Here is a 14,342-nt window from a genome sequence, read left to right on the forward strand (position 1 = left end):
AACATCTAAAACAAGCAGGACAGGGAGTCCCTGAGGAACCATATGAAAACAAAATTTCTCCAAAATTCACACAAACTTCTAACAGTGAGACGTCAAACATTCTTTAAACTTTATTTTATTTGTCATTTTACAGTGAAAAGAGGTCAGTTACCCTTGACTGCTCTTCCATTCACAAACTGCAGCTCCTTATGCTATGTAATTAATGTTTTATTATTTCTTTTAAAAAAAGAAAATCCGACGCCCGACATTTCAAACTCATCCTTCCCCTAATCTCTCCTCCTCTATGTCTGTTAATGATACTGGCGGGATAGAAGGTACAGCAGGTCAGTGCACAGTGTTCTGAATCCGTCCACACGCTTAACAGCCAAGCCAAGAGTCACGTGTGTGCTCCTGACCCCCAGGAGGGAGAGCCTTCATCGGGATTCATCACCAGGAAGCAGACAGGAAGACGCGCTGGGAGGGTGGGCAGAGACATTACCAGTGGGCAGGGGAAGCAGTCTCCAAAAACAAACATGAGCATCATTTCTGCTACAATCACGTTGACACACAAAACAAATTATTTTAATGTCCGACAGAAAACAATAACTGGAATCTATAGTAGAGGGTCCGTGTTTCCTTCAAGAGGAATCCAACCAGGTGTGTGTGTGGGAGGGGTTCAGGTTCCTTCCAGGACCCCCACTGTCCTGGAGCGCTGAGTGCCTGAGCATCTGGAGGGATGAGTCGTTGCATCGACACAGAGAGCGAGACACACAGGAAGGACGTTTCAGGAAGTTGAACACCAGAGAAACAGCTCCAAACAGCACGTTTAACCCTCTCCCCCTCCCACACACAAAGTGAAAATACCGAAAACAAAAAAAGACAATACAACTTCACCCTCAGTCTCACGTTCACATGTCATCAATGTCCTTCAGTCCATGTTGGCAACATACACACACACACACACACACACAGTATACATACGTACACACTGTACACGCACAACACTGGTAGTGCGACACCAGTGAAGGGGAGGTGGAGGTGAGGGGTGGGGAGGTGGAGTTGAGGGGGGAGGGGTGGGGAGGTGGAGGTGAGGGGTGGGGAGGTGGAGAGGTGGAGGTGAGGGGTGGGGAGGTGGAGGTGAGGGGTGGGGAGGTGAAGGTGAGGGGTGGGGAGGTGGAGGTAAGGTGAGGGGTGGGGAGGTGAGGAGATGTGGAGGTGAGCATGGGCAGATGGTCCTTGAGCTCTCAGTGAAGAGATCCACGTCTCAAAGTACCAGATGACTTGCAGCTAAAGTCGTCCCTCGATCCCCACGGCTACACACACACGCTCGCTCGCACACACACACACACACACACATTACTGGTTGGTGGGTGGAAGGAGAAAGCTGATGATGATGATGATGATAACTGTACGTAGCCAATTACAGTTCAGAGAAGCACACGCAGTTTCTTCCAATGGGACCTCTTCGTTACCCAAACATACAAATCCATAGCAGCAGGTAGATCGAGGGTCTCCCTCTCACGAAGAAATCAAAATAATAAAATAAAAAATACATTTCCCATCATCCCCATCGACGTGGTGAGCAAGCTATGGAGATTTGCCAGTCTCTGGGAAATGTAGTTTTTGTGCCTCCCTCATCTCCCCATCCTAACCAACACTGTCCTCTGTCAGCAGACCATCCTCCTCCTCCTCCCAGGTCCTCCTCCCCGGGCTCCTCCCCAGGAGAGGGGATCATCGCTCCGGCTCAGACTCCAGTGCCAGCACCCTCTTGCGTTCCCGACACTGTTTCTTGTGAGCAGGCCAGTCTCTCTGCTGGCACTGGGAGCCGCAGTAGCGCGCCACCTGGCAGCGGCCGCAAATGTTGAACTCTCTCAGCTGAGGAGGGAAGAAGAGCGTTAACAGAGACAGGAAGTAAAGCTACACAACAACACACCTAGAACAAGAGAGCTGAGACACAGGAAGTAAAGCTACACAACAACACACCTGAGATCAACAAAACAACTTAGTAGTTCTCAAAACAAGATAAAAGTATTTGTCAAAACAAAATACCAAGCCCTATGTAGTACTGTGGTTGAGATGTTGTAATGCAGTTGTGATATTATTAATGCTCAGTGGTTGGAGTATGTTACTGCAGATCAAGAGGTTTAAGGTTATGTCCCTCCCCTGGACGTTGCTTTGGATAAAAACATTTGATAAACAAAGTTCTTCCAGTTCTAAACACCACAATCGAACACACCCAGACTCCTCCACACCCAGACTCCTCCGCTCCACCAGGGGGCGGTGTACGTACCCTCCTTTCTATGAGTGAGCAGGGAGGATAGTGACACTCATAGTAGGTGCAGGAGCACTCCTCCTCCTCCACCAGCTCCCCGTTAGCGTTGTAGTAGCGTGTCCGGCTCAGCTCCAGGTACTGTTCCTCCACAGGGTCAGCTGGCACCTGCTGGATGGCCAACCAGTACAGGGACTGCTCTCTGGGGGAGGAGGGGACAGTGAGGAGGGGACTGCTCTCTGGGGGAGGAGGGGACAGTGAGGAGGGGACTGCTCTCTGGGGGAGGAGGGGACTGCTCTCTGGAAGAGGAGGGGACAGTGAGGAGGGGACTGCTCTCTGGGGGAGGAGGGGACTGCTCTCTGGAAGAGGAGGGGACAGTGAGGAGGGGACTGCTCTCTGGGGGAGGAGGGGACAGTGAGGAGGGGACTGCTCTCTGGAAGAGGAGGGGACAGTGAGGAGGGGACTGCTCTCTGGGGGAGGAGGGGACAGTGAGGAGGGGACTGCTCTCTGGACGAGGAGGGGACAGTGAGGAGGGGACTGCTCTCTGGAAGAGGAGGGGACAGTGAGGAGGGGACTGCTCTCTGGACGAGGAGGGGACAGTGAGGAGGGGAATGCTCTCTGGACGAGGAGGGGACAGTGAGGAGGGGACTGCTCTCTGGAAGAGGAGGGGACAGTGAGGAGGGGACTGCTCTCTGGACGAGGAGGGGACAGTGAGGAGGGGACTGCTCTCTGGGGGAGGAGGGGACAGTGAGGAGGGGACTGCTCTCTGGACGAGGAGGGGACAGTGAGGAGGGGACTGCTCTCTGGGGGAGGAGGGGACAGTGAGGAGGGGACTGCTCTCTGGGGGAGGAGGGGACAGTGAGGAGGGGACTGCTCTCTGGGGGAGGAGGGGACAGTGAGGAGGGGACTGCTCTCTGGACGAGGAGGGGACAGTGAGGAGGGGACTGCTCTCTGGGGGAGGAGGGGACAGTGAGGAGGGGACTGCTCTCTGGGGGAGGAGGGGACTGTGAGGTGGTGGCAGCCTTCCTCAAAGCTAGGTTTTAGACATCAAGGTACATATTGAGCCATGCAGTAGCATCTACAGCACGAGGTAGGTCAGGTCACTCTAGAACAGGGACGGGCATTACAACCGAAAATACTGATTGGACCTCTTCGAAGATGATTTGGTCCAGGTCCCCCACACACGTGCACACACACACGTGCACACACATTCAGATCCATCACCATCACCTTCTGGTGGTAGTAGCACTTCACTTTCTACCACCCGCCGGTTTAAACAAAATGAAATATATTTTTGGACAAGACAATAGTCACATAAATGTTTTTTAGATTTTTGTATCATTTAACGACTCTTCCAAAATACTGAGATCCATTATAAAAGAAGCACAGTTGTGGCTGTACTGAGATCAATCGACAGGGTGAGGGGAGCGTGCGAGAGCAGTGTGGGGTGAGGGGGGCGTGCGAGGGCAGCGTGGGGTGAGGGGGGCGTGCGAGGGCAGCGTGGGGTGAGGGGGGCGTGCGAGGGCAGCGTGGGGTGAGGGGGGCGTGCGAGGTTACCTCTGCTTGCTGGAGATCTCCTCGGGCTTGGGGCACCAGCCCACAGGGACCAGTCGAAGGTTGTCCAGACGGTTGTCCACGGTGACCGAGTTGATGTGGACCACCTGGAAACTGGGGGCGATGCCTCCTCTGTGCTTCTCCCTGGGAGGGGCACAGGAATCAATCAATATTAATACAAAAAGAAGTGTGTTCATCAAGCTGACATTTAATCTGAGGGGAATTCAAACCTGCCACCTCTTTTTCAGCAGTCGAACACTCTAACCACTGAGCTATCCCCATCCCGAGATCAGCTGTTGTCTCCAAATACCCTATGAATCACCCCCTTCCCTCCCCCCTCACACACCAAACACTGTTCATTTAGAAGACGCTTCGATCAAAAAGTCACTTACAGGTGGAGATTCGAATCTGCACCTCTAGATCAGCAGTCAAATGCTCTAATGCACCCCTGGGGGGGTGTTCAACCCTGCTCCTCAGGGTTCACTGTCCTGTATGTGATCCATGGTTCTCTGCTCCAGCACTCCTGATTCTAATGAGCACTTGTTACCAGGCTCACAGAGCTTAACAACAAGCCAGCTGGAGCAGGGAAGCATCTAGAACATACAGGACAGGGGGCCCCAGGACCAGGACTGAACACCCCTGCTCTAACTGCTGGGCTCCACCACCCTGTGTGACTGTGCAGGGCTCCACCACACTGTGTGACTGTGCAGGGCTACACCACCCTGTGTGACTGTGCAGGGCTACACCACCCTGTGTGACTGTGCAGGGCTACACCACCCTGTGTGACTGTGCAGGGCTCCACCACCCTGTGTGACTGTGCAGGGCTCCACCACCCTGTGTGACTGTGCAGGGCTCCACCACCCTGTGTGACTGTGCAGGGCTACACCACCCTGTGTGACTGTGCAGGGCTACACCACCCTGTGTGACTGCAGGGCTACACCACCCTGTGTGACTGTGCAGGGCTACACCACCCTGTGTGACTGTGCAGGGCTACACCACCCTGTGTGACTGTGCAGGGCTACACCACCCTGTGTGACTGTGCAGGGCTCCACCACCCTGTGTGACTGTGCAGGGCTACACCACCCTGTGTGACTGTGCAGAGACTCACCAGAGCAGCTCGTGTAGAGGCCGACCCGCCCAGCGGCCCTTACCGATGTCGAAGGCGAACGCAAAGATCTTGGCGCCGTTTCCGTCCGCATCCACCTCCATGCGTGCCTGAAACACAAATGACGAGGGTTAACTATGGTATCCACTGGTACTGACATCTTACATTCATGTAATATTCATCTGTATTCACATTTGAGCTTGAATATATCCCTGTTCTCTTACCTCAAAAGCATAGTTCTCCACTAGTGGTATGTCCTGTTCATCTATTAGTGTGTATTTTGTCTGCAACACAAAGCAAAGGAGAGTCCTCTTAAATGGTGGACTAACTCATAAGCAGGCTCAATGCTACCGTATGAGGATGGGAAACACATTCATCAGAACTTATAGCTGGAGGGGGATGCTCAAGAACCGCAACTGCCAGCGAATCCCACTCGCTGGGTATATAAAATGGAAGGCAGGACAAAAAAACGGAGCTGTTTAAGTTAAGGTGTGTGGAATGACACTACGGATCACATGATCCGAGCATGTGACGATTTAATATAATCAAAACCTTGAAGTCTGGTCAGGAATTACAGATAGGTCTGAACATGATATGCAGGCGCTTTGGGACCGACTATTGTGCTTTAGTACAACAGTGGCGTTCAGAGGTCCAAGCTGGCACGTGATGTGTCAGTGGGTTAACGGTTTGGAAAAAATGTCAGGCAACGACAGGATGGCAGAAAAATGTCCTAACCGTAACACGAATTCACTCTACAATCAGGCAGATGTAATATTGTATGAATATACGATTGTTACATCGGATATGTTAAATAAGGCCATCAAAACGTCAAGTAACAGACTCAAAACTCAAATTAATCCGTTGTTCAGCTCACCTAGAGCTATCTAACGCAACCCTAGTACACAGCCATGACAAACCAAACCAGACAACCGCGCTGTCTCATGAATCACACATTTACTTGGGCTTTAACGGACATCTCACCTATATACAATTAATTTATTTTAACTGGTAGACAAATTCCGGGCTGTCATGCCGGTGCACTGTCACGTTGCAAAGAAGATCTAGGATGGAGCGTGGCAATGGCTTCCTCATTACAATTTCACACGACTGGCTATCAACCTGCAAGTCTGTTGCATGGAAATTACACCAATCTACATGATAGCCTAGAGAAACAGATCATTTTTTACACTTCTCAAAGAATGTCGTTGCTCCATATCAGCTAGCTGGCCTATGTCTAGAAACACTGGCTAACTTCACTATCCAGAGCTAGTTAGCTAGCTAACCCTGTAGCAAGCCGATAGCTTAGCTAGTTAGAGCTGGGTGGCTTTGCTTCGTGAGCGAATTCGCCCAAACTATACGTGATGGACCAACAACCTAAAGCTGTCCAAAATGACAACCTAATGTAGACTGTTCCCTTTTTAGGGTACAGTCTGAATTAAACCTCAACCGGTGCCATCATCTATCTCAACGAGCCATTTTGTAAGAGCTTTTGTGATCCCCTCCCCTTGTCGCACATGGCAGCCCTAGATCCAGCTCACCTTCCCGGCCACACGGCCAAGTCGAACAATCCCGAGCTTGAAATCCGACATTGGAAGAGCGTACGATCAAGTAACTAACTGCAAGAACAGGTGAGGCGATCTTTGGGTTTAAAACTCGTCAGGGCGACCCCCCAGCCCCGATGAGCTCCCAGGTTCGGTAAATAGGGTCAGTAACTACCCGATTTTGGTCCTTCCCACCCGCTTCCAAACCTCGGATACACACCGCTGGCGTAGGAAACGGTGATGTGAATTTTGCAAAGGATCCGAATCTTTTCAATTAACCGAACGACTCATCAAAACGATTTAAACGTCTGAACAAATACGCCGTTCTGATAACATTAAGAATAATCGGCTCTTTGAAAAGAATTGAGTGGGGAGATTCGGTTTTGTTCAGTGATTCAAAACGTCGACCATAAGGAAATCCGAGCAAGATTTGGGGGCGGGACAAAGGTGAATAGATTTTAACCAATAGAAATGCATTTTATAAAACATGAAAAGGCCAATCGTTAAGTGCGTTCCATTTTATCCCCCCATAAAGCCCTGACGTCAATCTGTCCAATCCCATCCTCCAATAGAAAACGAGGATTCGTCGTTGCACCGCCCATTTTCTTGTCCAAAATCCGTCACTTCCCTATTACGTTTTCCTCCTCTGGTATTTTAGCGCGAAACTGTGGAACCTATTTGCGGGGTGCAGTGACAGGTTCCTGATGATGATAACCAGTTTGCGGTTGATGGACCAAAGTACCTTTCTTTCTTTGGAAAAGATCAAGACATAAATTACATTTCTAATGTTATTTAGGCCTACTAATGATCAAATTGATTCAAACGTTTATCACAATGGATATATCTTAGTCAAGACACCTTACACATTTCTCGTTCATATTTGAATTATGATTATGTATACTGACTTCAATAGCCTAATTGAATGCTAATACAACGTTGATCAAATCTAAATCTAAATTCAGATATCATTGTATGAAGAAAATTAGATATTAAGACTATACTGTCATTCGTATTGGTGACTTAAGGACTGTATCGAAGATATTTTCAGTCTTTACAAACCTATTACCTTTCAGTCAAGTTGTGTTTTATTTCGTAGACGTGATATACTTAACTCCTATTGTAGGCCTACTCTGCTCCACTGTACTCTGCTCTACTGCACTCGACTACTACTGTAGGTACTGTACTCTGCTCTACTGCACTCGACTCCTACTGTAGGTACTGTACTCTGCTCTACTGCACTCGACTCCTACTGTAGGTACTGTACTCTGCTCTACTGCACTCGACTCCTACTGTAGGTACTGTACTCTGCTCTACTGCACTCGACTCCTACTGTAGGTTCTGTACTCTGCTCTACTGCACTCGACTCCTACTGTAGGTACTGTACTCTGCTCTACTGCACTCGACTCCTACTGTAGGTACTGTACTCTGCTCTACTGTACTCTGTTTTAGGCTTCTCTGTCTCTCCTCCTCTTTTGGAAGTTTTTTTTCAAGTTTTGAAAGGTTTAACGTTAAAAGATTACAAAATATTTTAGAAAAAAAAGTCCAACAGGTAGGTTTAGTAGGTATGGCTACTTCTGACTCCACACCTCTTCACTTTGACATGAGTGAAAAAGTGTTTATTTTTTACTTAATTATCTGTACTTCTTCTTGAGTGAAATATGTGTGTTTTGCCATGACTGATGTCCATTGTCCACATGCAGGTATACATTGTAAATAAACCAACATTTTATCTTTGGGGCACAAACAGTAAACTGGCAGTGAAACTGTGCCCTCACCTGCTCAACTTGCTTGTCAGCTCTGACCTCAGTCTCTCTGTTACTTCCGCGTTCGCCGACTACCCGAATACACCTGTGTTTCGTAGGTGCGGCATAGTGCACCTGACTCGATCCGCGCAACTAGGTGTCCTAGTCGTCATGAGTGCGGAGGAGGATAAATGTGATTTAATACCGGTGTCTTTACTGGACGATGGCCCTGACACTGGGGAAGGTGACAATTTTAAAAACGTTAAAATAGAATTTCAACAACCCATTTTTTCCGCTTTGAATACAAGTGGACTTCAGCAGTGCGGAACTCCCCCAGGCAAAGAAGGAGTCACAGCGGTGTCGGGCGCCTCGAGCCCTTCAGCCGTGACCACCTCCGACTCAGAATCGGGAATATTCTCCAGTGAATCTGAACTGTGCGTGGAACACGACTCTGAACTCGACTCGTTTTGCTGCACCGAGCAAAAAGTCGTCTGCTCGCAATGTCCCGTCGTGGGGTCTTGCCAGGGCCACACGGTAACCCGACTGGCCAGCAGAGCAACCGTAGTACGGGTGAGTCACTAACAACAGCCTGATAAATCGATTAATGTACAATTTGTATTGTCGCCTGTAAGTATAGACTTGAGTTGGTCAAAGTTTTGGTTAAAGTTTACACGCTATAGACCTAAATCACAAATGTGAATACATAACAGACTCTGACAATGTTTACGTAAATCGCACTGGGTCAGCCAAATTCAGCTGCCACTAGGTATTAGCTTGTTCGTGTTGGGGGTGTGTATGTGGACCTGTGTGTGTATGCCCGTGTGTATGTGCTGGTATGTGTGTTGTGATACACTTTAATATGTGTATGTGGGTGTTCACCCATACTTGCCCCGGGGAGAATGTCCCTGTACTTACTGTAAGTCGCTCTGGATAAGAGCGTCTGCTAAATGACTAAATGTAATGTGTGGCAGGGCCAGCGCAAGCACCTTCGCTGCCCTAGGCAACCCCCCGCCCCCCTCGGAGCACAAATCGGAGAGACCCCACCCTCGGCGCCCTCTGTTGGTGGTGCGCCCTATAGGCGGCTGCCTAGTTCGCCAATAGCAAACGCCGGCCCTGGTGTGTGGTGTGGGTGTGTAGTGTGACACACTTTAATGTCATGACACCTGTTAAGAACCACTAGCAGAGCTCTCTGTTGATGCACTGTGATGGAATGAAAGAAGACATGAATATCAAGAAGCTAACGAGACACACTGAGTCAGAGACAGACGCTGCGCGTGTTGGAGCGTGTTACTATGTGTAAGCTAATTGTATATTCATGTGTGTGTGTGTGTGGGAGCAGAACCAGCTGGTGGATGTGTGTGAGCAGATACAGCTGCAGGCCTTGAGGATCGAGCGCTTCATCACACACACTCTGAGCAGTAAGGAGCGCACCCTGCAGGTGAGGACCACACACACACACACACACACACACACACATGTGCTGTCAGCACTCACACACACTCATGATTGTGTGTGTTTATATATGTGTGTGTCCGTCCCAGCTGGAGGCGGCGGGCGCGCGGGAGCGCGTGGTGTCCCAGGGCAGCGCGGTGCGGGAGGCAGTGGAGGAGGAGGAGCAGAGGCTGCTGGAGGAGGTGCAGACGGAGCAGGAGAGGGTGGAGCAGTGTCTCCTCACCCAGAGAGCCCACTGGAGCCAGGCCCTGGCCACGCTCACCAGCACACGAGCACGCCTGGTGCACACCCTCACACACTCACCTGACACGCTGCTTGTGGTGAGAGGACCGAGGGGGAGGGGGAGAGAAGAGAGAGGGGGGGGGGGATAGAGAGAGGGGGGTGGAGGAGAGAGAGGGGGGAGGAGAGAGAGGGGGGAGGGGATAAAGAGAGGGGGGTGGAGGAGAGAGAGGAGAGAGAGGGGGGGAAGGGGAGAGGAGGGAGGGGGAGAGAGGAGAGGGGAGAGGAACGAGGGGGAGAGAGGAGAGAGGGGAGAGGAGAGAGAGACAGAGGGGGGGGAATAGAGAAAGAGAGAGAGAAAGAGAGAAAGGATGAATGAGGGAGGATTATAATAGAAAATGTTGTGTGTAGATGTTAACAAAGATGATGATGATGGTGATGATGGTGATGATGGTGATGATGGTGATGGTGTTGATGGTAATGATGGTGATGATGGTGATGATGGTGATGGTGATGATGGTGATGATGGTGATGATGGTGATGGTGATGATGGTGATGATGGTGATGGTGATGATGGTGATGATGGTGATGATGGTGATGATGGTGATGATGGTGATGGTGATGATGGTGATGATGGTGATGATGATGATGGTGATGGTGATGATGGTGATGATGGTGATGGTGATGATGGTGATGATGGTGATGGTGATGATGGTGATGGTGATGGTGGTGATGGTGATGGTGATGGTGATGGTGATGGTGATGGTGATGATGGTGATGATGGTGATGATGGTGATGGTGATGATTGTGATGATGGTGATGAATCACAGATCTGCTTTCTCTCTTTCAGTCAGCAGGCTCAGAAATATCTGAAAGGTAAAACTGTTAAAAATCATTTTGATTATAACAATTATCTACAAATGAATACCTTTCTGGAGAACACCCTTTATCTAATAGTACATGTGTGTGTGTGTGTGTGTCAGGGTGGAGGAGGCGGAGGGCGTGGGGGAGCCATGTGACACAGAGCAGCTCTCTCTGCCCTCAGGCTGTGGGGCCAGCAGGCTGATGAGGGGCCTGTGGGCCAGCGCCCTGCTGCTGGGGCCCTCTGGTGAGGACACACACACACCTACACACACTTACACACACCTACACACACACACACACACACCTACACACACACACACCTACACACACTTACACACACCTACACACACACACACACACACCTACACACACACACACCTACACACACACACACACACCTACACACACACACACACACCTACACACACACACACCAGCGCCCTGCTGCTGGGGCCCTCTGGTGAGGACACACACACACCTACACACACACACCTACACACACACACACCTACACACACACACCTACACACACACACACACACACAGACAGACACACACATAGTCATACACAAATATGATCAAACAATGTCATATCCCAGACACACAGAATCATAGTCAACCCCCTCCACAGGATGTGTAGACAGCCTGATAGCTGTCATGGGTTATCCCATCATGGGTTATCAGAAGACATTGTAGTAACATCACACTGCAGGGTCATCCCTGTCAGAAGACACTGTAGTAACATCACACTGCAGGGAGATCCCTGTCAGAAGACACTGTAGTAACATCACACTGCAGGGTCATCCCTGTCAGAAGACACTGTAGTAACATCACACTGCAGGGTCATCCCAGTCTGAAGACACTGTAGTAACATCACACTGCAGGGTCATCCCAGTCAGAAGACACTGTAGTAACATCACACTGCAGGGTCATCCCAGTCAGAAGACACTGTAGTAACATCACACTGCAGGGTCATCCCAGTCAGAAGACACTGTAGTAACATCACACTGCAGGGAGATCCCAGTCAGAAGACACTGTAGTAACATCACACTGCAGGGTCATCCCAGTCAGAAGACACTGTAGTAACATCACACTGCAGGGTCATCCCAGTCAGAAGACACTGTAGTAACATCACACTGCAGGGTCATCCCAGTCAGAAGACACTGTAGTAACATCACACTGCAGGGTCATCCCAGTCAGAAGACACTGTAGTAACATCACACTGCAGGGAGATCCCAGTCAGAAGACACTGTAGTAACATCACACTGCAGGGTCATCCCAGTCAGAAGACACTGTAGTAACATCACACTGCAGGGAGATCCCAGTCAGAAGACACTGTAGTAACATCACACTGCAGGGTCATCCCAGTCAGAAGACACTGTAGTAACATCACACTGCAGGGAGATCCTCTAGCAGTGGGACCACTAGTGTATATAACTCATAGTGTCACTGTGTCACTGTGTATGTGCATAGTTAATAACCCCGTACTAACTCTCCCCTCCCCCCTCTCCCCTCCCCCCTCTCCCCCCCCTCCCCCCTCTCCCCTCCTCCTCTCCAGCTCACGGTTCAGCCAACCTGACATTTAACGAGCGCACCGTAAGCCCTCTGCTCTCCCTCTCTGATGACCTTTGCACCCTGACCTTCCTGCCCAAGCGGGCCCGCCAGTCCCCGCCCTACGACCCCGCTCGTTTCGACTGTTGGCCCAACGCCCTGGGCTCCCTCTCCCTGTCCTCCGGGACACACGGCTGGGTGCTGGACGTGGGGCAGAGCGCCGCCTTCAAGGTGGGCGTGTGCTACGCCAGCGTGGAGCGCAAGGGCTCCGGGAAGGAGGCTCGCCTGGGCTACAACGCCCAGTCCTGGGTCCTGTCTCACTACGACGGAGACTTCTCCTTCTGCCACGCGGGGAAGAGCACCGCCCTGCAGGTGGCACGTAGGCCCAGCACCATCGGCCTGCTGCTGGACTGGCCCAGCCAGACGCTGCTGTTCTACGACCCAGAATCCTTTGCGGTTCTGCACTCTGTCAGACACACGTTCAGCGCGCCTCTCCTGCCCGCCTGTGCTGTGGCTGACCGCAGCATCACCATCCTGCACTGAGCACACCCCAGCAACGCTGCCACCTGCTGGTCACTACTGGTCACTGCTGGCCACTGAGCGCATACCAGCAATGCTGCCACCTGCTGGTCACTACTGGTCACTGCTGGTCACTACCGGTTTGGAAGGAAAATAACTGGGTTTCTGATTGTTAAAATAGAATCAAGTTAAAGACACTTGACTTACTTGTTGTTGAAAAAGCTTGTTGTTGTGAAAGCTTCTTTTAATGCATTTTGTCGTCTGGTTTTCACTGAATGCAATAGTGATGGAATTAGTCTTATATTTTATTTAACATAATAACACATTCTAATCTGACATAATGCCATTTTTCAAGACATCTGCATGTCTGTTGATCAAATGTTACAGTAGTCCTCTGTAGCTCAGTCCATTCATATTTTTGGCAAAATATTGTATATTTACAATTATATTATATTTCCTGTAATTTATATACTTTGTATTTTTATTATCTGTAAATCAACATTTTACTACATGTTTATGTCTGAAACTTTTAAAAGCTAAATATTTAACTGGTTGATCCAGTGGAACAGTTTATTGTGTTTCAGACAGTAGATGATTATTTCCATTTAGTGTATTGCTATGGACATTATGGAAAACATTGCCTATTATCCCATTTGGATATTAAATCAATTACATTTCAGTCAACACAAGTGGTATGGTGTGGAAAAGCAGTTTATTTTTGAAATACACACGAAAACTGTTTATACATTTTCACTCTAGAGAGCGTAGATGGACATGGAAGCTCCTATTGGGTCAAATCAGGTGTCAATTAAAAAGGTCAGAATTTCGTGGCAATTTCGACACATAGGCATGTTGTTTGTAAAGTTTATGTTTTTATGATAAAGTTTATAACGGCTGAATAAACCTGTGGAGAGTTGAGCACAGAAAGGCATGCTGAGCTGGTTCAGCATGCATTTTGTAATCGTTCACCCGTTGTCTGTGTTTTGGGATACTAAGGTCGGTGCTGCCAGTTATAAGTACAATTCAAAACAATAGTCGCGACACACACACCCTAAATCAGGGGTGTCAAACTCCGGTCCTCGAGGGCCGCTGTCCTGCATGTTTTAGATGTTTCCCTGATCCAGCTCACCTGATTCTAATGAATGGTCGTTATAACAACCCATTTAATTGAATCAGGTGTGTTCGAGCAGTGAAACATCTAAAACATGCAGGACAGCGGCCCTCGAGGACCGGAGTTTGACACATGTGCCCTAAATGAAACAAACTTACAAGTGTCACCTTCTTTCAGCCAACGTTGTTTAGATATCCGTTGATCACCTCGTCTGAAACTGGGATCAGAAGACTGATGACGAGCCTGAAACAAGCGGGACCACGTGATGGCGCCAAAGAGCTAGCCTCGCGCATTAACCTGAGAAGGGGGAGGCTGACTGAAAGTTTGACCCCCCCCCCCCCCTGCTGTACCTGATGCGTCCTCGTCACCGTGCAGTAACAGGTAGGCCTACTACCTACAATCGAGGAAGGAAGGGATTAAAGTAAATTGTCATTCA

The 14,342-nt window shown here is 49.6% G+C and overlaps 2 protein-coding genes across 2 annotated transcripts; one reads left to right on the top strand and one right to left on the bottom strand.

Annotated features, from left to right (window-relative positions):
• Nucleotides 1–95: 95 nt before the first annotated feature.
• Nucleotides 96–6,842, bottom strand: zmynd19 (zinc finger, MYND-type containing 19). Its single transcript, XM_084694242.1, has 6 exons — nt 6,446–6,842; nt 5,132–5,191; nt 4,911–5,017; nt 3,806–3,946; nt 2,270–2,450; nt 96–1,854 (listed from the first exon to the last, which is right to left on the bottom strand). Exons 1-6 carry the CDS (start codon nt 6,494–6,496, stop codon nt 1,711–1,713), a joined length of 684 nt encoding a protein of 227 aa, XP_084550368.1. The 5' UTR covers nt 6,497–6,842; the 3' UTR covers nt 96–1,710.
• Nucleotides 6,843–7,121: 279 nt separating this feature from the next.
• Nucleotides 7,122–13,719, top strand: bspry (B-box and SPRY domain containing). The gene is made up of 6 exons (XM_084693244.1): nt 7,122–8,760; nt 9,530–9,628; nt 9,732–9,962; nt 10,712–10,737; nt 10,845–10,969; nt 12,284–13,719. Exons 1-6 carry the CDS (start codon nt 8,128–8,130, stop codon nt 12,817–12,819), a joined length of 1,650 nt encoding a protein of 549 aa, XP_084549370.1. The 5' UTR covers nt 7,122–8,127; the 3' UTR covers nt 12,820–13,719.
• The last annotated feature ends 623 nt before the right edge of the window (nt 13,720–14,342 follow it).

The sequence above is a fragment of the Hypomesus nipponensis genome, chromosome 27 (assembly GCF_054491055.1).
Source record: "Hypomesus nipponensis isolate SF chromosome 27, ASM5449105v1, whole genome shotgun sequence".
Classification (NCBI taxonomy): domain Eukaryota; kingdom Metazoa; phylum Chordata; class Actinopteri; order Osmeriformes; family Osmeridae; genus Hypomesus; species Hypomesus nipponensis.

Excerpts from the sequence above, each read along its gene's own strand:
- zmynd19 (XM_084694242.1), bottom strand. The coding sequence starts at position 6,496 with ATGTCGGATTTCAAGCTCGGGATTGTTCGACTTGGCCGTGTGGCCGGG. Across the intron at positions 5,192-6,445 it reads TTGGCCGTGTGGCCGGGAAG|ACAAAATACACACTAATAGA; the intron begins GTGAGCTGGATC and ends TTTGTGTTGCAG. Across the intron at positions 3,947-4,910 it reads CCTCTACACGAGCTGCTCTG|GGAGAAGCACAGAGGAGGCA; the intron begins GTGAGTCTCTGC and ends TGCCCCTCCCAG.
- bspry (XM_084693244.1), top strand. The coding sequence starts at position 8,128 with ATGTCCATTGTCCACATGCAGGTATACATTGTAAATAAACCAACATTT. Across the intron at positions 8,761-9,529 it reads GCAGAGCAACCGTAGTACGG|AACCAGCTGGTGGATGTGTG; the intron begins GTGAGTCACTAA and ends GTGTGGGAGCAG. Across the intron at positions 9,963-10,711 it reads CACCTGACACGCTGCTTGTG|TCAGCAGGCTCAGAAATATC; the intron begins GTGAGAGGACCG and ends TCTCTCTTTCAG.